Source organism: Myxocyprinus asiaticus, chromosome 34 (assembly GCF_019703515.2).
Source record: "Myxocyprinus asiaticus isolate MX2 ecotype Aquarium Trade chromosome 34, UBuf_Myxa_2, whole genome shotgun sequence".
Lineage (NCBI taxonomy): Eukaryota > Metazoa > Chordata > Actinopteri > Cypriniformes > Catostomidae > Myxocyprinus > Myxocyprinus asiaticus.
In genome coordinates, this window is record NC_059377.1 from 33,289,719 (window position 1) to 33,313,429 (window position 23,711).

At 36.3% G+C, this 23,711-nt stretch overlaps 1 protein-coding gene across 1 annotated transcript in view; it reads right to left on the reverse strand.

Annotated features, from left to right (window-relative positions):
• Positions 1-23,711, reverse strand: part of LOC127424978 (uncharacterized) — a 187,662-nt gene that overhangs the window by 163,715 nt on the left and 236 nt on the right. Inside the window, 3 exon segments of the mRNA XM_051670551.1 lie at positions 12,223-12,415; positions 18,270-18,563; positions 22,099-22,136. Coding sequence (XP_051526511.1) covers positions 12,223-12,415; positions 18,270-18,563; positions 22,099-22,136 — 525 coding nt within the window.

A 23,711-nucleotide genomic window follows, 5' to 3' on the forward strand; every position in this document is an offset into this window, starting at 1 on the left:
GTGACAAACTAAGAACTGTACATACTGAAGCAGTCAAGAGTTATTACACATTACATTACATTACTCATTGTGTACAATACACCCAGGATTCCTAAAAGGAAACCATTTTCAGAATGGAGACCAAGCCAGTTATGCGTTTATGTGTGTGTTGAGAGAGAGTGACAGTAGCTGTGTTTCCATCCACGAATGTATTTTTATGCTATGCGTATTTATATTTTTGGGGTATTGCATAAAAACTGCTGGATGGAAATAATAAAATCTCCAAAATGTACATAAAAAAATTATATGCTCGCTTGATGTGGATACATTTTTTATTCAATAAGAAGAAATATGCATAAACTACGATGGAAACACATTAACCAAATAAACTCCTGTTGAATTTATTTATAATACAAGATGTGCATCAAAATTAATGTGACTGAATAACTTGTTCAAAACTGAACTAACCAGCGGACCAATAATCACATCTGAAATGTTGCTCTGGTCATCCTAAAATAACTGTGTCCAGAAAATTCAAAGCCTGCAAAGAGTTTGGAGAGCAAATACGTCGAATATAAACGTGAACTGTGCCAAAGAGCGGGTTTATTGACACTTTTGAAAAATATTTTATAGATCTGCACAGTAAAGACATAAGAAATGAGGAACACACACATAGTGCTCCCAGAACTGTGTGACAAGCTGTCACTCCAAGACATGAGACATGAGTTCTTTACAGTTTTTTTTCTGTGCACTCTAAACTGCAAGTATTTATTTAATAAAAGAGTCACACTGGCTACAATTTCTCCGGAAGTGACGATTTTGTTCTTTGCTCTTTTGAACACAAGGGATGGAAACGCGGTTTTATACGCACATTGTTTTTGTGATATTGTGGTTTTTCGCATAAATTAAATTAACAACTTGGATGGAAAAAAAACCTACTGATAGTCAGAATGAAGGTGAGAGTGTGAGAGAAGGACAGAAGGAAATAAAGCCCATAAAAGTGTGTCCTTCATCATATCACAGGAGGAAATGGAAAAGCTCTGTCCAGACAAGAGGACGAGGCAGAGGAACTTACTTTTATCACTTTTAAAAACAAGTAGCTTTTAAAGCATGAAGTGGGTGTGAGTACACTCAATTCTACTTCCTCTGATTACTTTACATAAAAAATTAGATAAGCTGGTAGCTTGATGCTTCACATCGATCTTTAAAAACAGCACAAAACCCCTGAAGGCCTCGAGGGGGCAAACTCCACCCTTTACAATACGAAATCCTCTGAACCAGATCTGTTACGAGGAATCCCAAGGTGGCCACAATGCATCAACCCGCCAGCTCTTTTCCAATATCCTGGATAATGCTTGTCAGTTTGTGACATTTTTCATGTCACTTAGAAACTCCTTCTCCAACTACTGCAAATATGTTCACTTGAGGGGCTATAAAATGTTGAAACACTGCTTATTTAGCACATATTCATGTAATAGAGTCATGTAATGTATAAATCCTGGTTGAAACTCCCATGGTGTTTTGGAGATGTCTTGTAATAAAATCTTACGAAATAATTTAATCATGCTTGATATATGCGCTCTAAACACCTTTGCCAACTTTGCGAAATGAAAACCGACAGTGAGCTGTTAAACTGTCAAGGACTGAGGGAATTGGTTTTGCCTTAAAAATGGCAAAGAAGTGAAACATAGTAACAGAACTGAGATTGGGTCATTACCAGCAGTGGCATAAAAAATATAAACACTGATCTTAGATCTGTATTGTTAACCTGACAAAACATGCTTGTGGTTTAGTTTGCAGACTAGAAATAATAAAACTAGCAAAATTGCTCAAAATGGAGGGAAATATCCGTCCTAAAACAAAAGACTGCCAATATATGTCTTATTCCGAATCATTACCAGCTATTCATCAGAGCAACTCAAGTCTAATCAAAAACCGAAAGAGAAAATGTGCTGCAGTGGGTACAGGTATTTAAAGTGCCCTGCTTTCTTGCTTTCTTTGACTAACCAGGGTCATCATGATGATCAGATAATCAATAAAGGTATGAGATGAGTGTCTCATGCCACTGTAAACCCTAATGCTCAAAATAATTAACTGATTTGAGTAAGGAAAAATTAAATCATACAAATAACCTTGATGTGTATTTAGAACTTTCTCTTTCTTTTGAGTTCACGAAACTGGCACATTTTAAGTAAACTGAATTGTTTTATTGTTCGGAGTTTTAATGCACTTGTTTCTATAAATTTATAGGAACATAAATTTAACTAAAACTGGGCAAGGGATTTCTTTTTTCCAGCATGCTTTGCATGGCACTTGACAGGGAGAGTAAATGTTAAAATTATATGTTATATAATGTGTCTTTGTGCAAAATGAATGTAAAGGGGGGGACTTATTAGGGTTTAATGTTGTGTTGTGTTATTTAGAAGAGTTTCTGTTATGTTGGAGTTTTGGGGGTTACCATTATGGTGAATAGTGGAGTTTGAGATTAGTTTGAGGACACGTACAAGTTTAGAATGTTCAGTATTGCTTTATTGAGCAATTGCTTTGCTAATCAAAGCATAGTGTTACCATTCTGCATGCTAGCATTCACTGTACTAGTTAATTCTAGCTAGTACTAGCTGGGTTTCCTCTACTTAAAGTATTTAAATTGAGATTACTTAATAATTTTAAGTTCAGCTAAAGAGGGGGCCAGGGTAGCTCAGCTACCACCCCTGGAGTCGTGAGTTCAAATCCAGGGTGTGCTGAGTGACTCCAGCCTGGTCTCCTAAGCAACCAAATTGGCCCGGTTGCTAGGGAGGGTAGAGTCACATGGGGTAACCTCCTCGTGGTCACAATTAGTGGTTCTTGCTCTCAATGGGACGCATTGTAAATTGTGCGTGGATCGCGGAGAGTAGCATGAGCCTCCACATGCGGAGTCTCCGTGGTGTCATGCACAACGAGCCACATGATAAGATGCATGGATTGACGGTCTCAGAAGCGGAGGCAACCGAGACTTGTCCTCCGCCACCCAGATTGAGGTGAAAAATTGCGCCACCACGAGGAACTACTAAGTAGTGGGAATTGGTCATTCCAAATTGGGAGAAAAAGGATCAGCTAAAGAGTTAAATGCCATCAGAATGAGTTAGCTTACTCAATATTTTAAATTAAGAGCAATTAACACACATATGTAGTACAAAATTAAAATCTAAAAGTTCTGTTAACTTAAACATGAGAGTTTATTAACTTAAAAAATTATGTAGCTGATTTCCTCAAATTTTTTGAGTCCTGCTAACTTCTGTTTACAGTGTGTTTTTGTACATTAGTGTTATACTGGCAGGACAGTCTTTTGAGATTTTAATCTTGGTTTCCGTAATAAGTCTCACCAAAACTCAGTTTAAATTACAGCACTTAGGTTCAGCTTAGAAACATGAGGAAAAAACAAAGATTGCTGAAATGCAGAAACCTGGAAACCCTGTAAAAGCTTGAAAATATTAAGCCTTAAACATATTTATTTTCACAAATATTTAGCTTGAACTACTGACACCATGTGGTGGCATTAAGACTATCAATTGGGGTCTACATTAATTCTCAGAAACATTTAGCATTAGAAAAACCTATTTTCATTTACACAAAAACAAACATCAGACATCCGGAGAAAGATATTTCAGAACACATATTCAAATGTCAGGTATTTTAAATGTTCTACACATTATGCAAGGGACTACAGCTACAAACTGGCACCATCTTCTTTAAAGTCTATGTCAAACAAGTATTAATATGTTTATCCTGGACTAAAATTAATAACATGTACACAGAATCAGTGTATCAAAAGTTGGTCTCCACTGATCGACCTCTGATCTGAACTGTGTGAAGTTTAAAAGGTAACAGTGATAGATATGAAGTTAGACAGATTCTCAACTATATTGGCTATTAGTTAATAATTCACTGGATTTCTGAGGTCTCCAGGCATGTTGAATAAGACTCTGTATGCTATTCATAGTTAATCATGAATAATTGATTCATCATGGTCTGCTCTAAATTTCACAGATTTTTCCAATAATATTCTTGAAGCAATCATCAGAATATTTTCAGGACTAAATATATACTGCACATGCTTATATCATCACCAAGAAATAAATGACTGCCACAATGTCAAATAATGGGAAATTAAACATTCTCTACAGTTCCAGGTCACCAAGTTGCAATATCTATGCATGTTTTTACAAGTAACTTTTTAATTGCATCTGTCACTCTCTCGAGATCTCCTACATGCCTTGAAGTTTCTGTGAGGAGTAACTGATTATCAGTTTGTACTGCTCAGTGATGGCACAAAGAGGAGATTGGATGAGTTAAAGTTCAGATGCTGAATTCCTTCTCCCAACACCTCATATCAGAATGATAGGGAAGACATTTTTACTATGAGTTGTTTTTTTAAAGAATTGTATTTTAACACTAATACGAGTGAGAATACAAAAATGTTGTATTATGATCTTTATATCTTTGTTCTATTATTGCAAAATATCTTGCATCATACAAATATTCAGCCGTGTCTCTATATTAGGGGCAAGTGGGGCTAAGCCCCACCAGAGATGGCGCTGTTGTGCAAACTACATGGCATCATCATAAATTTATTTTAAGAAATAATATATTTTCCACAACTTAAACATGTTTTATGTCCAATATACAAGGAAAAGTATATATTCTTTTGATACATTTTGTTATTATTAAGGTATGTTGCGTAGAACCCATGTAATTGTTCTTATTTGCCATGCGTGGGGCTAGCCCTTCATCCTCAATGTTAAATCAACGGAGATCTGTAAAACGTCATGAGCATGTACAACGAGCATTTAATGATAGCCTGATGGGCTAGTTTGCCTTTGCCCCTGAGCCAATCAAAAGCTTCAATCATATTTATGTCAAGCTGTTGACATGAGCACCGGAAGTTACCGGGTGCACAGTAGACCTGCGTAGTGAACTTCATTGGTTAGTTTTAAAAGCTCATTTTTTTCTAATGTGCTGTTGGTTGGATTGGTTAAGCACCGTTCATCTTTAATAGAATTGTATGCCATTGTGTTGAGGTGTTGTGTTGTTGATGCATTGGTTTATATTAGATATCAATGACTGCTTAATATTGGAAGTCTGTCGTAGTTTTGATTTGTATTGTTTTGTTATGCTGTTCATTCGAGTTAGTGATATAATATGCACACCCTTTGACGATTTGCCTATTTGTGTTTTACTTTCACATTTACTTGAGCTTTTTGACGTGGATATGCACGTCTTAGTGGTGTTTAAATTATTAGGAATGTTTGTGTGGCATCATGTTCAGAGGTTGCCCAAAACAATTTCTTTATTCATCTTTATTCTGTCATGGTCTATTTTCATTTTTATATTTTTTTTTTCCTTTTTTCACCCAATTTGGAATGCCCAATTCCCAATGCGCTTTTTTTTTTTTTTTTTTTTTTTAAGTCCTCGTGGTCGCATAGTGATTTGCCTCAATCTGGGTGGCGGAGGACGAATCCCAGCTGCCTCCGGGTCCGAGACCACCAACCCACGTATCTTATCACATGGCTTATTGAGTGCGTTGCCACGGAGATATAGTGCATGTGGAGGCTTCATGCCATCCACCACGGCATCCACGCTCAACTCACCACACACCCCACTGAGAGCGAACCACATTATAGCGACCATGAGGGGGTTACCCCATGTGACTCTACCCTTCCTAGCAACCGGGCCAATTTGGTTGCTTAGGAGACCTGGCTGGAGTCACTCAGCACGCCCTGAGATTCGAACTAACGAGCTAGCGAACTCCAGGGGTGGTAGCCAACGTCTTTTACCACTGAGCTACCCAGCCCCCACCCCCTCCCTGATTTAACCTTTGCCGGTTAAAGCGCATACACACATTTACAAGTTCAGAGAACTTCATAGTCCCTGATGTGAACAAAGTGTAACATGAGAAGTACATCTGTGAAGCTTAGTTAACACAGTTACTCCACTAAAATAACGGACAATTCTGCGTGATGTTTGCGCTTATATTAAATGCATGCATAATTGGCTAAAATGAAGTGCTGCTTTTTTGTGTTTTCTTTTTGTTATTGTGCAGTTTATTACCATGCATTTACACAATGAAGTAATGATTATGCAGTCATGAAATCAGATGCCCTCTACTCTAAATCCAAACAAAAAAGAGACACACAATACCAGTTGTAAATGGTGATGGTGCCAGTTAATACGCATCTAATACGCATATTAGGGAATAAACAGGGCACATGCACAGCGGGAATGTGAGGGACAAAGAATGAAGTCAAAACTGATGCACTAGGTTAAAATGTTTTTCTTGTTTCTTTTTTATCTGTCAAAATGACAGAATTTGTAATTATTCATCAATGTTTCAAAGATCGGTCAAATAATTGATTGTTAAGTGATTGTTCATGCCCCACACTAAATAATGACCATGAGATGCCATTGCAAATATTGTCTATATTTTCCTTTATATAAAGCAGATCATGGGCTGGCTTTATTATCTAGTGTCTGTTAACTATAACTCACTGTCACCCTGCCAGTTCAGTCTCAGAGGGCTTTAGTTATGCTTGTCTGTCAATGAAGTTAATACAAATCAGCCCTCTCACCTTTCTCTGGTATCTACACAAGTCAAATTCCAGACATTTTAGAAAATTCTGCAGGGCTCACACTAGTCAGAGGTACCTGACTGTGAAACCTGGCCTGTTAAATGAGACAGCAGGTCAGAAACAGTCCACTGCTTCATTTCTGAGGTCAAGGATATAATGGAGTTAAAGGGCAAAACAATCAGATTTGCATAGTCTGATTAAGTTGAATATATAGATTATATGATTTTCAGCAAGATGAATCTACATACATCCACAATTATTTCAGATTTTACATGATGGCATACTCAGTCCATAAAAGTTGGATGTATACCTAAACAGTCTTGTTTGCTCTAAATTCACATACCCCTTGCAGAATTTGCAAGATGTTTATCATAACAAATATAAATAAAAAATACAGGATACAGGAATACAAAAGTCAGCAAGAGGTCAATGATGCTTGAGTAGGCAAAAAGTAATATTAAAGGGATTGTTCATCCAAAAACATTCTCTTATCATTTACTCACCCTCATGCCATCCCAGATGTGTATTACTTTCTTTCTTCTGCAGAACACAAACAAAGATTTTTAGAAGAATGTTTCACCTCTGTAGATATTTCAAGCCCCAAAAATCACATAAAGGCAGCATAAAAGAAATCCATAAGACTCCAGTGATTTAATCCATGTATTCTGAAGCAATATGATAGGTGTAGGTGAGAAACAGATCAATATTGAAGACATGTTTTACTATAAATCTCCACTTTTACATTCTGAAAGCGAGTGGAGATTTATAGTAAAAAAAGGATGTAAATATTGATTGGTTTCTCACCCAAAGTGATTGCATCACTTCAGAAGAAGTCGTAAGGATTACTTTTATGCGGCATTTATGTGATTTTTGGAGCTTCATATTTCCACCATTCACTTGCATTGTATGGACCTACAGAGCTGAAATATTCTTCTAAAATCTTTTTTTCTCATCAGAAAAAAGAAAGCCATACACATCTGGGATGGCATGAGGGTGAGTAAATGATGAGATAATTTTATTTTTGGATTAACTATACCTTTAAGAACCAAGCATATATGTAAAATATGGAACAGTATAATGTGCAATTGTGTTGTGTTATTTATTTAAAAAGATTATGTATCATTTATTATCTACTTATTATTTTGTCAGTTTAATTTTGTATTATTATTTTTTTATCTAAATATCTGTTTATCAAGGCAGAACTAAAACAAAATGTAATTATTCGATAATTATTATTTTAAATAAAATGACAAATATCTTTAGATTCCTCAGTGGATATGAAAATGTATGAGCAGAACATTATATAAAACTGTATATGGCACATGCAGGATGAGTAGGCAGATATGTCAATTTACAGCCACGGGATGGCAGCCAAGATCAAAACATCCTCTGGTAATCCAGTTTGTGGGTAAATATATTGTTACTAGAACATGGTCATCTTCGCTCAAGTTCATCAAGGAAAGCTTGATTAAGTTACACTGCCATTGAGGGCTGTTAAAATCTAATAAGTGCTCAGAATACTAAAGGTATGTGTGAAACTATGGATGTGAAGTAAATCTGTACTGCACATCCATATTCCGCTTTCTGTCGCAAGATACAGATGTCAGTATAGCAGAGGAAACTCTCCATCAGCCACCTAAATATATACAACTCCCAGAGGAAGACAGTAATCCATTTTTTTGGGACAGAATGATCTCCAACAATGTGCAGGCTGCAGACTAGATGATTTTAGATGGAATCAGCACTGCAGTCCTTCGACCACACCCTTGTCTGATGGGGAGTGTGTGTATTGTCTGTTATGCATTCACACACAGAATATCTGCCGAGTCAGACCTATTGCAGTATATAGCCAGGCAGGGTCACATAAAGATGATGTAATAACAGAAAAAGAACATATTACATGCAGGTAGTAGTCACATCCTGGACATCAAGATCTTCATTCGCTTTAAAAAAAAAAAAAAAAAAGAATACAAAAAAATAAAACTGACATAAACAGCAACCCTTTCTATAATTCAGCAAGACACCAAACTTATGTTACAGAAAACTAAATCTGCAAAGAAGTCCACAAAATAAAAACTTTTTGAATGTATCTTTTTTCAATAAATGTTCTACCAACTTAAATACGGGAAATACAGAATGGCAGTTGATGTTAAGTCATATCCTGGAACAGTTTGGCAGTTTCACTCACTTACAACCTGCTAGTTTGACAAAGACAGCAAAGGTGGCATAGCAAAGCAGAAGCAAGCCTCTTTCAAAAGCTACTACAATGCTACATCAAACAGACACCTTCCAAGCAAGTTATATTTGTAATAGGGCTGTCAAACGATTAAAATATTTAATCGCATGCTTTTTTCTTTTGTTAATCGCCATTAATCGCAATATCTTTATAAACATGAGTGGACAAAATATGCTTCATCCAGATGTATTTTTCAGTCAACCACACAAACCTACCTCACCAACAGAGTTGAACAACAATTCTTATGTACAAAATATGGTAGTTGTAACAGGTAGGATTAAATGGGTTAATGACAGTGTAGATTTCCTGCAGGGTTCCAGCAATGTTTCCAGCCTCTGCATTGGCTAGTGCACTATCAAACAGAGACACTGTGACAGAACCTTGGAAACAGCCGCAGGGTTTCCATTAGCCGGTAATCAGTACCGCCCCTGAGCTCCCTATACACATATTACACAATCTGCGTAGGGCACCTACTTCCTAGGGGGGCACCAGAAACTCCACCAGCTGCATTTACTGGCACGTTATAAGTTATTCAAGGACCCGGTAGCAGTCACGGAACACAGACACTTTCACTTCGTGCTCGCACCGTGCCTTGCAACTTTCGTACCGTGCCTCGCAGTGCAAGGCAGGTGTTCAAATGGCAGCTGTCTTGCCGCTGCAATCATGTTACAAAGTTCTGAGCTCTACCTGTGCTTTGCGGGCATGTTCTACTGCTGTACGACATTGATCAAATTCTTGGTGCAGGTATCAGCATAATGTCTCCCTCTATCTGTTTTCCTGACGGTCGATGCATGTGACTGTAACAGGGTAGAGGGAAAGGAGGAGGCGAGATCCGGCTTAACAATATAAATATTATTTTAATAATGAACTTAAACCAAAAGACACAAACACACACAGGTGTCGGACAGCTGTCCGTAACTCTCTCTCTGTTATCTCCAGTTGGCCTTTATCCCTCTCGGGCTAATCAGCCTGATTAGGGGCCGGGTGTGTAGAATCACGACCCGGCCCCTCCCTCCGCCCTGGCACAGTGACATTAGTGGCGTTTGTGCGAATTGACTCGCTTCTCATGAACTACGGTTTATTCAAAGGGTCATATTACACGCTAACGGCGTTTTAAAAATGTGTGTCATTAAACAAATTTTGCGTTAACATGTTATTAACACGTTAACTTCGACAGCACTAATTTGTATACCTTGAGTGTGGTGGTCCTGTGCTTGCCTTGGAGTGATTTTGTGTTTAAAAAACACTGCACTTGTTCATGTTAAATACCCCAAACATGTGTGCAAACCTTATGTGTCAATTAGTAGAAAAAGCAAATGTTATGTATGTGTATATAAATAAAAACATATTAATAATCCATGTAAGCTTTGGTTCATCAATTTATATTAGAATAATTGTTAAACACTTGGTTCCATTTTGTTATTTCATATTCATGAAATCACAACTGGAGTTTTGTGGCTTTCAGTCCACACCTATCTGGCACAGGTCAGGTTCCGGAAGTAAAACTCCCATTAATTTCTTCCATAGATTAATTGATTTTCAATGCTAGCTTATAAACCTTTATCGGTTGTTCATCGATGGTATATGCTTCCGCTGAAGCCATCCGTCTGCATTATTTCAACTTCCTTGTTTAAAAATCATCTTTAATAGCGGAATTCCTGTTGAAAAACTACACTACCCATGGTCCAGCAGAGAAAGCTTCAAGTCAAGTCATTTGTATAGCGTTTTTCACAACATACATCATTTCAAAGCAGCTTTACAGAAAATGATGCATTAACAGAAAATGAAATTGCAATATCTATAAAGTCTTTAGAGTCATCATTGTGTAGTTTGACTAAATATGATTGTAAATTGTGTATTAAAATAATAATAATAATAATAATTGTATTTAGAACCCCAGTGAGCAAGCAGAAGTCAACTGTGTCAAGGAATACAAAACTCCATAAGATGCTGGTTAATGGAGAAAAATAACTTTGGGAGAAACCAGGCTCACTGTGGGGGCCAGTTCCCCTCTGGTTAAACAGCATGAATATAATGCCAATATTAGTTATTTATATGCAATGCAAGTCATGGTATAAAATTAGTAAACTAAGTAAGTGTTAAGTGCCAGTGATTAAACAAAGATTTTGTATGAACAGTTAGATTAATGACTAATGTCTTTGAAGTTCATCCTGGATTAACTGCAGAAGTTCGCATAGATGCATTGTCCTTTGTTAGTTGGCTGATGAAGGCTTTTGCTGGCAATTAATTGATAGTCTATGTATTCCATTTAAGAGAGTAGTCTATCATTAGACCAAGGTGATGCAGGCAGAGATCAATGAGGTGCATCGCAGTTCAACCGGCAGGTCATTTCGGTGAGGTCTATCCTAAGTCCAAGGTTCAGGCAGTGGCATATGAAGTATCCCATGTCTTATGGTTGGAGATGGCATCAGTTCATCCCCTGAAGTCCATCTTCACCAATCAGAGAACCACGGCCAACAAAACTGCCCACTCCCATGATGCACTCTGAATAACCAAACGAGTCGGTCTCGAGCACTCACAAACTACTCATTTATTTGTGTATATCAGAATATTTTGCAATAAACGTAATCTATATTGTTTCTATATTTATAATTAACAATCTAAAATCAATCATTTTATATATTTCCATAGTTTTATATTCAATTACCTCATTCGCAATGCTTCATGGGATTGTAGTCTGTGCCCTCATGAAAGACAGTAAGTACACAGACTTGTACCTTTGTCTTTTTGTCGGATTTTCAAACACTTTTTAGCCTTATAACAAAGTCTGTAATATTGTGATTCACCTTGGAGCTGGTTAGTTTGGTTTATGCTTTACAACTCTTTAATGGAGGATTTTATGAAAAGTCTATGGAAGAAATGAATAGGAAAAATACTTCCGGAACACAGACGGCTGAAAAAGTAAGCGGGCACTGTTGCATTCTATTAGCTTTGAAGCCATCTATATGCTAGTATACTCCTTCCTAAAAGTTGACAAAATTAACCTTTACCAGATAAACGCATTTAACACTTCTTCCAGGAAAAGAGTCCAAAAATATCAAGTCATCTTGCACTACACAGATTTTTGTCCAAACAAATGCTCTCTAAAATTATTGTCCCTCCCTCTAACACCACCTGCAAGTTACCAAAAAGCAGCAAATCATGTTTTACGATGATGTAACTAAAGCCTATTGGCTTTTAAAAAAAAAAAAAAAAAAGAGGCAAAACCTTCGAAATGCCCCACCCATATTTCCTGTTTCAGTAGGAAATATGTCAAAACAGGAAAAAAATGCACTTGTCAAGTGATTTCATGGGGTCTTTAGGTTTAAAAAAGGGAAATATACTGTGTATAACCACAAACAATGCAAAAGTACAGCAATATTTATTTATGATGCCTCTTACCTGCAATGCGGATGACTGCTCTCTCTGCGGGGTCCAGGACGTCTCCAGAGGCAGATTTGGAGCGTTTGACGCGCTGGTGTTTGGGAAGGTTCCATGGCAAAGTGTCTCCAGGAAAATGTGAGTAGCTCAGGTCACTTGCGCTCTCCTCCGATGCAGACCGCTCCAATATCCGGCGACGACCCCCTGACATGACCTGGAATGGTGACACAGAGAGAGGTGGGTGTTATAGATTGTATGGGGTTGGAACACAATGCAGCACAGACAGCTAATTTTTCTCTAGAGGATTGTGGGGCTTCTACAGTTCAGAGTTTCAGTTCCACTTGCTCACTATAGAGCACCCTTGATGGACAGCTGCTGGCTGTTTAGGGTCACTAACAGACAATACAAATATTTTTCTTAGTAGTACAGAAGGAAGATACAAGTCATAATTTTGAGGCCCATCGTAGCTGTCATCATCATCTTATAGTGAATGAATTTTTTCATTCGTCATTTTGACTGATAAAGTACAGTATATTTTTACTATAAATCTCCACTTTCAAACAGCCTTGCTAAGCGCTCTTCTCTCCTAGTTCTTCTTCTTTTGTTTTTGGCAATTCGCATTCTTCGTGCATATCACCACCTACTTGGAAGAGAGGAGAATTTATACTAAAAAAGGACTTAAATATTTATCTGTTTCTCACCCACGCCTATCATATATCTTCTGAAGACATGGATTAAACCACTGGAGTTGTATGTTTTTAGCTTAAAAGTTTTGGAGTCTGGGGCCTGGGTAGCTCAGTGGTAAAAGACGCTGGCTACCACCCCTGGAGCTCGCTAGTTCAAATCCCAGGGCGTGCTGAGTGACTCCAGCCAGGTCCCCTAAACAACCAATGTGACTCTACCCTCCCTTAGGCTAGGGAGGGTAGAGTCACATGGGGTAACCTCCTCATGGTCGCTATAATGTGGTTCGTTCTCGGTGGGGCGCGTGGTGAGTTGAGCGTGGTTGCCGCGGTGGATGGCGTGAAGCCTCCACACGCGTTATGTCTCTGTGGCAACGCGCTCAACAAGCCACGTGATAAGATGCGCGGGCTGACGTTCTGAGATGTGGAGGCAACTGGGATTCGTCCTCCGCCATCCGGACTGAGGCGTATCACTACCTGAACACGAGGACTTAAAAGCACATTGGGAATTGGGCAATCCAAATTGTGAGAAACAAAAAAAAAAAATGTTTTGGAGCCTGTTGACTTGCATTGTGTGGACCTACAGAGCTAAGATATTCTTCTAAAAATCTAAAAAAAAATCTTTAAAAAAATGTGTTCAGCAGAAGGAAAAAAGTCATATACATCTGCGACAGTATGAGGGTAAGTAAATGATTAGAGAATTTTCATTTTTTGTTTAACTATTCCTTTAAAGCATATGTTAAATACTGTAAATACAATGATATTACAATGATAAAACAATGAAGTATATTGCTATTCAAACTGTGCAATCATTGAAACTTCGTCAAATCATTGTAACTTTTCTTCTGTAATCTATGCACATAATTACTTTTAATTACTAAATTGTCAGAGTTGTATATTCTGATATGCATGCAGCCTTTCCTAGAGAGAGCTCAACCTTGTCTGTGATGAGTTGGGGGTAACTGATTGCTCACAATTTGCTAAAGCAACTGAAGACATTTTAAAGAGCACGTTTCAATGGCCCTGCAGTAAGAAAATTAACATCATTATTGTTTGTAGTTCTGAAAAGACTTCAGACAGGAGGGCTTTAGTGAGGTTACAAAGTCAGCTAGCACAACTTCAGTGACCTTTGTTGCCCTTTGATGAATGTGAAAATTCATTGCACCTACATGAAATGTTTCCAGCCTAAATTTCTTTCAGTGTTGCAAGCTATTGGTTTAAAAAACAAGAATTGGTGTACATCTAATAGCCTGTTATAGCCTGGAGAAAATCACAACTTTAAACTGCAGTCTTCATGTTACAATGTTTTTACAACTATTAAGCAACACTACCTTTACAAAAAAAGTACTGTGGCAGTAGTACCATGGTACATTGATGGTATTAGATGGTAACACAATGGTACTAAATGATTACTGTTTTCCTATACCATGCTATTTACATGGTACTCCAAGGTGCTTCAAAGAATATCATGGTAAACCCATGGTACCATGTCAAAACAACTTTTTTGTGTCATTAACTAGATATATTTAATTAGCCTATTAAGTGGAGCGGCTTGTAATAACACGTTGCTGTTACAGTTATTAGCATAATAAATATGTGCTATGTGTTTTGTGGACACGGAAAGGTGTCAAATATGTTACCCAAAAAATCTCTATCCCGGGGAAAAAAAGAATACACTACACTGATTTAAAGCACCTCAGTAGGCTGACAGAAACGTTCATGAAATGCACCTGCCATTGTTTGTTTCTGGTGAATTGTAATTCCGCTTTCTGTCAATTAGAGGATATTATCGCGCGCTTAAATATTCTAGTCATCATCATTGCTCAGCAGATTCAACGATGCGGCAAAGGCTCAGAACCTCCTTAAAAAGCTCTTTATTTACGATGATCAAAGCCAATGAGCCTATTTACAGTCTGTTCCAGCTGTTCTGATCTGTCAACACGCCATGTCACCACCCAGCATAGGTAAACACACGATAAATATGTAACGGTCAGGTGAACCGATGCCAAACTTATCGTCCCGCCTGCAAATAACTCAGCTTTAGCGCAGAGACAACTCGACTGCACCACCGATATGGAGAAATATTTCCGCAGTGGAACTTACCGGAGAGAATCCAGCACGAATGCGTCCTAGTTATGAATCACAACGGAGTATACCGCTGGAAATGTTGTGATGCGGTTAATCCGTGGAGATGACTGTGCAAAATACTGTGGATGAGGAGATGATCACTGCCGGAGAGGAGAAAGGTGAATCTGATTTATCTGGCATGAACTATAACTCTGCGTTGCCCCCGTATTGGTTCAAATCCACACAATGGTGGAATGTCACTGGGTGTTTTGCATAATGCATGGACAGATTTGATCTGTTATGTGGGGGGAGAGAGTTTCTTGCCTCCCCAGTGAACAAATGCCCCTCTGTTTTACAAACTGTACAGTTGTGACCCAATGTAATGGCCACCAGCATCAAGACCTCACCAGTGATCCATTAACCTGTCCTGACCACTGGTTAGCTGTGTCAGTTGGCATGACTGATTTTATATTTTTTTTTATTTGTAATAGGATTTTGAGAAATGTCAAGCTACAACTAACAACTAATTTGCTAAACAATTTATTTGTTGATTATTCCTTCGCATAATAAAAGCCAAATGTTATTTCATGCATCCTATCGAAAAATCACATTACTCGATTGTCTTGCTTAGTGTTCACATTCAAATAATGTGCAAATTGAAGGCTATTAAAAACTAATCTAATTTTGTGATTTTTTAAATGCATTTTATGTTAACACTTTACATTAATGTTCCATTTGTTAAGGGTTTATGAAGGGGTTCATTAATGACTAATAAGTCATTTACAAATGCATTATAAATCATTTATAAGCAATTATAACAACATGTATGAACAGGGAAACTTTCATCCAATACTTGCCAAATAGTGAGCATTTTAACTTACATGTTACAAATGCTTACTAAATACACTGGTTCATATTTATATTAAGGGTTGGGGAGTAACGAAATACAAGTAACAGAAATACGTATTTAAAATACAAAATATAATTAACTGTATTGCACTACAGTTACCATTTAAATAACTGGTATTTAGAATACAGTTACATTCAAAAAGTATTTTGATTACTGAAGAGATTACTTTGCATCTTATTGTCATTTGTTTCATTTAATATTTAGTCCTTTCAGATGGAAAACATTTATACATATGATGCGATTCAAAGTGCATTTGAACAGCAGTGAAACACTTTCTTATGATGTGTTACATTCATATGAGCAGACAGAGAAGTAAGTTTGAAGTATGACTGGAGCAGAAGAAATAGAAATAAACCTTGTGTAAATTGTCAGCTTTATGCTAAGCTAAAATGCTATTTCTAGCCATTTTACATGCACATGTTAGCAGGCACGATCATATTTTTTTTATCAAGAAAATTCATGTTGGATCATAATTTATTTTTTTCTAGTAAGATCTTTGATATCAGGGCAAAAAATGATATTCTTGATAATAATTTTTGTACTGTTTTCCTGTAAAAATATCTAAAAATCCTTAAAACAAGATCAATTTGATTTATCTTGTTTTAGAAACAACACTGCATAAGCTATTTAGGTTTTTCAGAGAATGTATTTTTAACATGTATTTTGTCTTACAGTACTGGCAGAGTTTTTATAGTCAAAACAAGTGAAAAAATCTACCAGTGCTGAAGAAGTAATCCAAAGTATTTAGAATACGTTACTGACCTTGAGTAATCTAACGGAATACATTACAAATGACATTTTACAGCATGTATTCTGTAATCTGTAGTGGAATACATTCAAAAGTAACCCTCCCAACCCTGTTTAAATTTATAAAAAATATAAAATGCCCTAATTTATGATTTGTCACAATATAGCACAGAATAGATTATTATAATTTTTCTACAGTCTGCTTTGTGTTTACATTAATTACTGTAATGTCTCCAGTAATGTCAATAATGTACTCTGAGTGGTGTCACAACTTAACTATAGTTCTAGTTACCTAAAGTCCTCTGCAAAAACACTTTTCAGGCCTTCATGCTCATTCACAGCATATATCATCAGCCTGATGATTATTAAACCATACTGAACTTTAATTACATAATTTTGGCAATTCTTTAATAAATGCTTCAAATCAGTCCATTTTACATAAAGGTACATTTTCATAGGTTACTAATGTTGAATAGATGTTATTAAGCATTTATAACATGAGGTAAAACGGCTCACTATTTGACTGGTATTACCTTTTTATGCATTTTGTTATAACTGCATATTCATGATTTACAATGAATTTGTAAAGGACTTAATCATTAATTAACCCCTTGTATGATCCTTTAACAAAGGCAACACTAATGTGAAGCCAACACTAATGTGAAGACTCATTTTATTGATGGTTATCGTCACCGTGGAGAAATTCAGATTTTCATTCCAAAAATATCATCTTGTAAACTTAGAATCTATGCATCCTTAAAAGTTTATGCCACACTACATTAAAAGACAAAATATTTGTTCATCAAACTATATGTCTCTATTACCATATGCTGAATGAGATTACCACATTCCCATATTACATGTCCAAACAAATTTTGTTAGTGTAATGAACAAGCAGACTTCTCATGTGATCATGTTGCATGAACAAGACATACTTAATTATATAGCAGAGCTGCTAGTTTTACTTTAAATACTTTACCCTAGCTGCTCTTTTACTTAAAATGTGATATGTGTCAGCAGCATTAAAAGTGCTGCATTTACGGAGTTGGTGGAATTCACACTTTACAACCAAATGTAGTTAGGTCCAGGGCTTGACAACATCTTACATAACAGACGCTTTTATACCGCTCAATGGCTTGTGAGAAAAAGGAACAGTTGTTGCTATTGGCATAGGCTGGTTGAAGGAGTTGCTATAACCACAGCACCAGTCTCAGTGCCAGCTTGAGCCTATTTTGCATGATGCCCGCTAAAATTAACCCTCTAGCGCACTTCATTAAGGGTGGAGCTGGATATTTTATGATGCTCGAGACAGTTGAGTGTTGTTCTGAAAGTCTCCTTCAGGAAACTATGCTTGAATGACCCAAAATACACCTATAAAAAGAGATTGCTGGTGCTTTAGTCTAAAAAAATAAAATAAAACAATTTATACATATTGAAACAGATTAAATTAAGAGCATTAACTTCTACTTAAATAATGAGAGAAGAAACTGGCTCAAAGACCAATATTCAAGGGTGAGCAACATTAAAAATTACCATTGAACAGAATTTTATGTCTCCTATGTGACACAAAATGTTTAGCAAATGAAATTACTGTGCAAGCTTGAAGGAAATTTCTTACTGGTCGTTCTAGATGATAACTCAACCTTCAGACCCTCTGATCTCACCTGCTCAGCAGATGCTGCAGTCATGGTACCAGGTGCAATGGTGACTTTCAGGTGACTCTTATTTCTCCTCTTCCTCACCGTTGTAGAGGACTTTTCTTCTGTCCTTTCCTCTTTCTTCTCATCATTTCCCTCTTCCTTCTTTACTTCCTCTTCCTCTCTCTTCTTCCCCTGTCTTTCCTTCTCCTTCTTCCTCTGTTTCTCTTGAGACAGAGGAGTTGCCATTTTGATCATCCCGACAATTCCTGCATTTAGCAGAGCCGCAGAGACACTCTTGTCCTTTGGCTTCTTCTTCCGCTGAAAGAACAGTGAAATCAAAGTATTCATAATAAAATCTGCAACAGCAAAACCACACTTCTGAACTTATTGAGGTTAAAGTTGCTTTAGACTGATGCAAATGATCACAATACCAAAAATGCCACAAAGAATTTTACTGAGTTTAGTGTCTGTTCTGCTATTTCTGACGCCCACTGCCTAGATCACACAAAGGAGTTCCTATTAGATAGCCTGTGACTGTGATTGAAGCTGTCAGATACACAATTAGGTGGCCTTTCTTTTTGGTCAGCTCAGTTCATTCATACATAGAAAGCAGGTACAAGAGAAGCATTCATGGTGTCTTTTATTTCAGGGCTTGAATCAAGGCTTTTGTACCATCCAAAAATCATGGGCCCTATTTTAAGAGTGCTACCTCTAAGCCATAAGTCGTTAGCGCAAAGTCAGTGGGCATGGCCATGAAGTTTTGGTATTTTCATGCAAGCATGTGCTAAGTCTAGGCGCAAGTGGGTTTGGCAAAATTGTGCACGCAAAGTGCTAATGGGCTGGGTCAAGTGCAGTTTAATTCTGAGGTTCTTCTCCAGTTATTATATATTATATTCCCTGTCAAGCACCAGCGATATAAACAAAGACAGCACATTCATAAGAAGTTGGTAGTGTAAATGGACTGTATGCAATAATTTAGAAGAATATAAATATGGACTTACATTCTTTTGTGCATTAACTGCATCCTTGTTAAATGTCAGGCATTTTTCTAGTGACGCCCTCCTTTTATACGCATGGAAAATGTGGTTCTCGTTAGTTTACGCTCCATTAAATTATAGAGAATGTAAGTATCATTAATCATTTTCATCTGACACACAAATCATGGCTAGTATTAAGAGTGATTGTATCGGAATGCACTTCACTTCTACCGGTCGATTTTGAAAACTTTAATTTATTTATTAAAACACAAATGTAACCGAAAATATCTAAATTCAAATTACAATTTAAAAAAGAAAATATAATCAAAGTAATGAAATCGTCAAAAAAAATCATACCAAATCCAAACATTTTACTCTCTCCAACTTCTTCCACCATACCCTTTTGCTGTGACTTAAAAATCACTCTAAGACAACAGGTGGAAAAATACCAATACAAATTGATCATACTGTAAATACAATTGTAAAAATAAACATAGCCTAATAATAATAATTAAAAAATAAACCATGACCTATAGATTAAGTTTTTAGTTTGAACACAAATCTGATAAAAAAACAAAAAAAAAAAGTGTTTCATAAAATGGCTACAACTGTGATTGTCAAGGACATAATTTGATTTTGCACTATATTTTCAAAATTTGGACATGAACTTTATTGCCACCAGCTGGTGGAATCTCCAAATTGCAAATGTAGAAACTGAATTTAGACTTGGCGTTACAAACAGATGTGCTTTTGAAACATCTAAGCACAATTACCTATTTTTCAGAAAAATAGCGAATTGCCCTTTGCGCCGCTTCATTACCATAACGCACGCTCAGTTTGCCTGCCTACACCCACAGCTCAAACACTCCCACCCATGTCCACTTGCACTTTGCGCTGGCATGAAAATTGCACTGAGAATTAGTGCTCTCAGAAAAAATGGAATAAGACGTAGCGAATAGTCATTGCACGTAGCGAAAATAGTGTGTTAATACATTACAATAAATATAGGAGTGAGCTAACATCTAACCTCATGTGACTAAGAAAAACTTAAACAACAGAAGGAAATATGAATATAGCATTAAATAAATATACACATTTTAAATAATATATTGCATTTTTCATAACACAATTTATTTGCAATGTATTGTGTTCAGAATATATAAGAATACACAAAATAGCAAGAAAAGGCACTGCAAATCATAGGCACAATTTTTTATATGAAAAATATACTTGTGTTATTGACCTTGAAAAAGTATTGACCTTGATAATTGTTACTACAGTAACCAGAATAAATTTGTATTGTGCATCTGCTCAATAAATTGAGCAAACAAATCAAATTGATCTTAATTTATATACTTTATCTGCCTTTTCTCTCTGGCATTGAGATAATGTCATTTTAATCTGTTTTTCTCTGTCCACTTGGAGGACAGGGGAGGAAACAGTCTTTTGTTTTCTCAACAGTGAACAGAGACAAAGTGTCTCCATTCATGCAAACAGAGCTATCACAGGGTCATCTCTATCCTGCAGTCTATCAAACTCAGCACAAACACAACAAGCTTACAGTGACAACTGACCAATAGATTCAATCCACATTAAAGGGATAGTTCACATAAAAATGAAAATCTTTCAACATTTACTTACCTTCATGCCATCCCAAATGTGTATGACTTTCTTCTGCAGAAAACAAAGATTTTTAGATGGATATCTCAGCTCTGTAGGACCATACAATGCAAGTGAATGGTGATCAGGCCTTCAAAGCTCCAAAAAGGAGATAAAGTCAGCATAAACATAGTCCATATGACTCCAGTGGTTTAATCAGTGTATTCTGAAGTGATCAAGTTGGTTTTGGGTGAGAACATACCAAATTATATCTCCTTTTACACTGTACATCTTGCCATTGCAATTTAGGCACGATCATGATTTCAAGCTCAATTACAGTTCCTAGTGCTTGACGTATGCACAGAGCACTAGATGGCGCTGTAGGAAGTGTATTCAAGCTTGAAATCATGATTGTCATGGAGACTGCTATCAAGATGTACTTGTCTTTATATACTTTTTAGACCTTCAAAGTTCTGACCACCATGGTAACTTTGTATGTATGGACCTACAGAGCTGAGATATTCTTCTAAAAATCTTCATTTGTGTTCAACAGAAGAAAGTAAGACTTTCACATCTGTGATAGCATGAGGGTAAGTAAATGATGAGAGCATTTTCATTAGTTCACCTTTTAATGGACCAATAGACCAGTCTATGGCTCACAAAGGATTTATAATGTAATCATAATTTGTAAAATCATAAGGAATAGAACATCATTCTGAGATGCTTGCAAAGCCATCTCCATGTCATCTACCTGCATATTCATTTAAAATAGCATTCATGGTTTCTATGTACAAAAAAAAATAAATAAATAAATAAATAAAAAAAAAGAAAGAAAGAAAAAAGGATATCTTTTTATCTACCATAACTTTGGATGTCCTTTAAAGTTCAAAGAAATGGAATTTGTTGTGTTGCAATACTGGCCTCTAGAGGCTGCTTGGTAAAATGTGAAAATAATTATGAGGCACACTTGAATTAGTGTTAATATAGGCCTACTACAGTGACATACTGTACACACTTCTTACTGTATATGCAGTTTGCATTGTATATGTATAAGAATTCTTATTCATGCATAGCTGCTTTGCATAACATATAAATTAGTAAAGCAAAGAAGCAATGTGGTGGAACCACTGTTTTATTGTAAATTAATAACGTAAATATAATGGCAAGGAAAAGAACAAATAGGAACTAGGGTTATATGGGTGTTTAATCTTGTGAGCACAATGCACAAACATTCATTAAATATGTGTCATTAGCTTGATAATGGAACAATCCCTTACCTGACTCTGGTGTTTTGCCTTTGATTTTTTTTCCATAGCTGAAATAGAAACAGATGATTAAATAATGGAAAGGAAGCCAACAAGGAGGGTTTTAAAATGGCAGAGATAAATAAATAAAATCACAATGAAAAATTAATAACAATGAAAAATCTTCAGTACAAAAGGAATAATAAAACCTTTATAAAAATTTTTTTTTTTTTTTAAAGTACTGCATAATTTCCATACTTCCATTTGTGTCATTTCATATGTTGACTTTTCATTGGTTGAATATTTATTTATTTTTATGTGAAAATTAGCAGTAATAAAGAATGAGCGTGTTCAAACTTTTGACTGGTACTGTCAGAGAAATATACATGTGCAGATGTTGAAACTCTACATTATCCCAGACACAGTGACTATTCAGCCTCAGCAAGTGAGAACCTGCTTTGAACCAAGACCCAGCACTTCTAAAGACTGATTCTTCTCTTTCTAATACCGTTAGAGAATGCAGAATGTAAGAAATACACATCTTAAATTGTATATACTGAATGTTCCTTTTAAATGTGTAGCTGACATGTCATTCCAAGCAGTGTGACATAACAATATTGAAAACTATTTGAAACATTTTCTATTTTTACATACTTACAGTACATGCAGTTTTAATGACCATATATCAATTAAAATATTAGCTGGAATGTTTGCACTTTGAAAAATTAACACCTAAAATGAACACTTTATATAGTATACTTTTAATCTAAAATCTTGATGTTGAGAAAAAAAAAGTCACCTACCCAAATATGATACCTATACATTTGTGAAAATTTAGGCAATGTGTTTATCTGATACAGGATTGACAGCTTAAAATGTAGGCTACAAATAGTATTTCTGATTTAACAACCACTTTTATATGTGCATGCATAAGAGTCCTGAAATAACTTTGCGTGTCTAAAGCAATTTAGAACAGTTTTCAATTAACTGTATGCAGCGACTGTTAATGCATACCATCCTGGATAACATTTAATTTTAGGATACTGTCTAAGAGAGTGAGTGATTTGAGGATATAAAACGCCCCTTCAGATGACGACACAAAGTGTAAGTGACTGTGAGCACACATGGATCGCAGACCAACTCAACCAATTTTCCATTATATGTCAACTTAAAGCAGCCACTTGTGGAAAGTCAGTAAAGACTTGCATCCTGGAAACCAGCATTACAAAAATATTTCCACTGTAAAATGACTTTTTCTACATCTTCCTGAAACACTCTAGATAGGCCTACTAGTTCATAATGTGAGCATATCACTGATCTGCAAACAGCATAAATGGATAATTCACCTTAAAATGAAGATCATGTCATAATTTACACACTCTTATGTTGTTCCAAACCACAGCTTCCTTCCTTTGAAGGAGATGTTAGGCAGAATGTCGGCCTCAGTCACCATTTACTTTCATTGCATCTTTTTTTTACAATGCAATGAAAGTGAATGGTGACTGACTGAATACAGTCTGCCATGTATCCATGGAAGAAAAAAGTCATAGGGGTTTGGAACAATATGAGGGTAAGTAAGTGATGACAGAATTGGGTGAACTATCCCTGAGTGTTTTTTTAATGAATTCAACAAGCCACAAAAAATA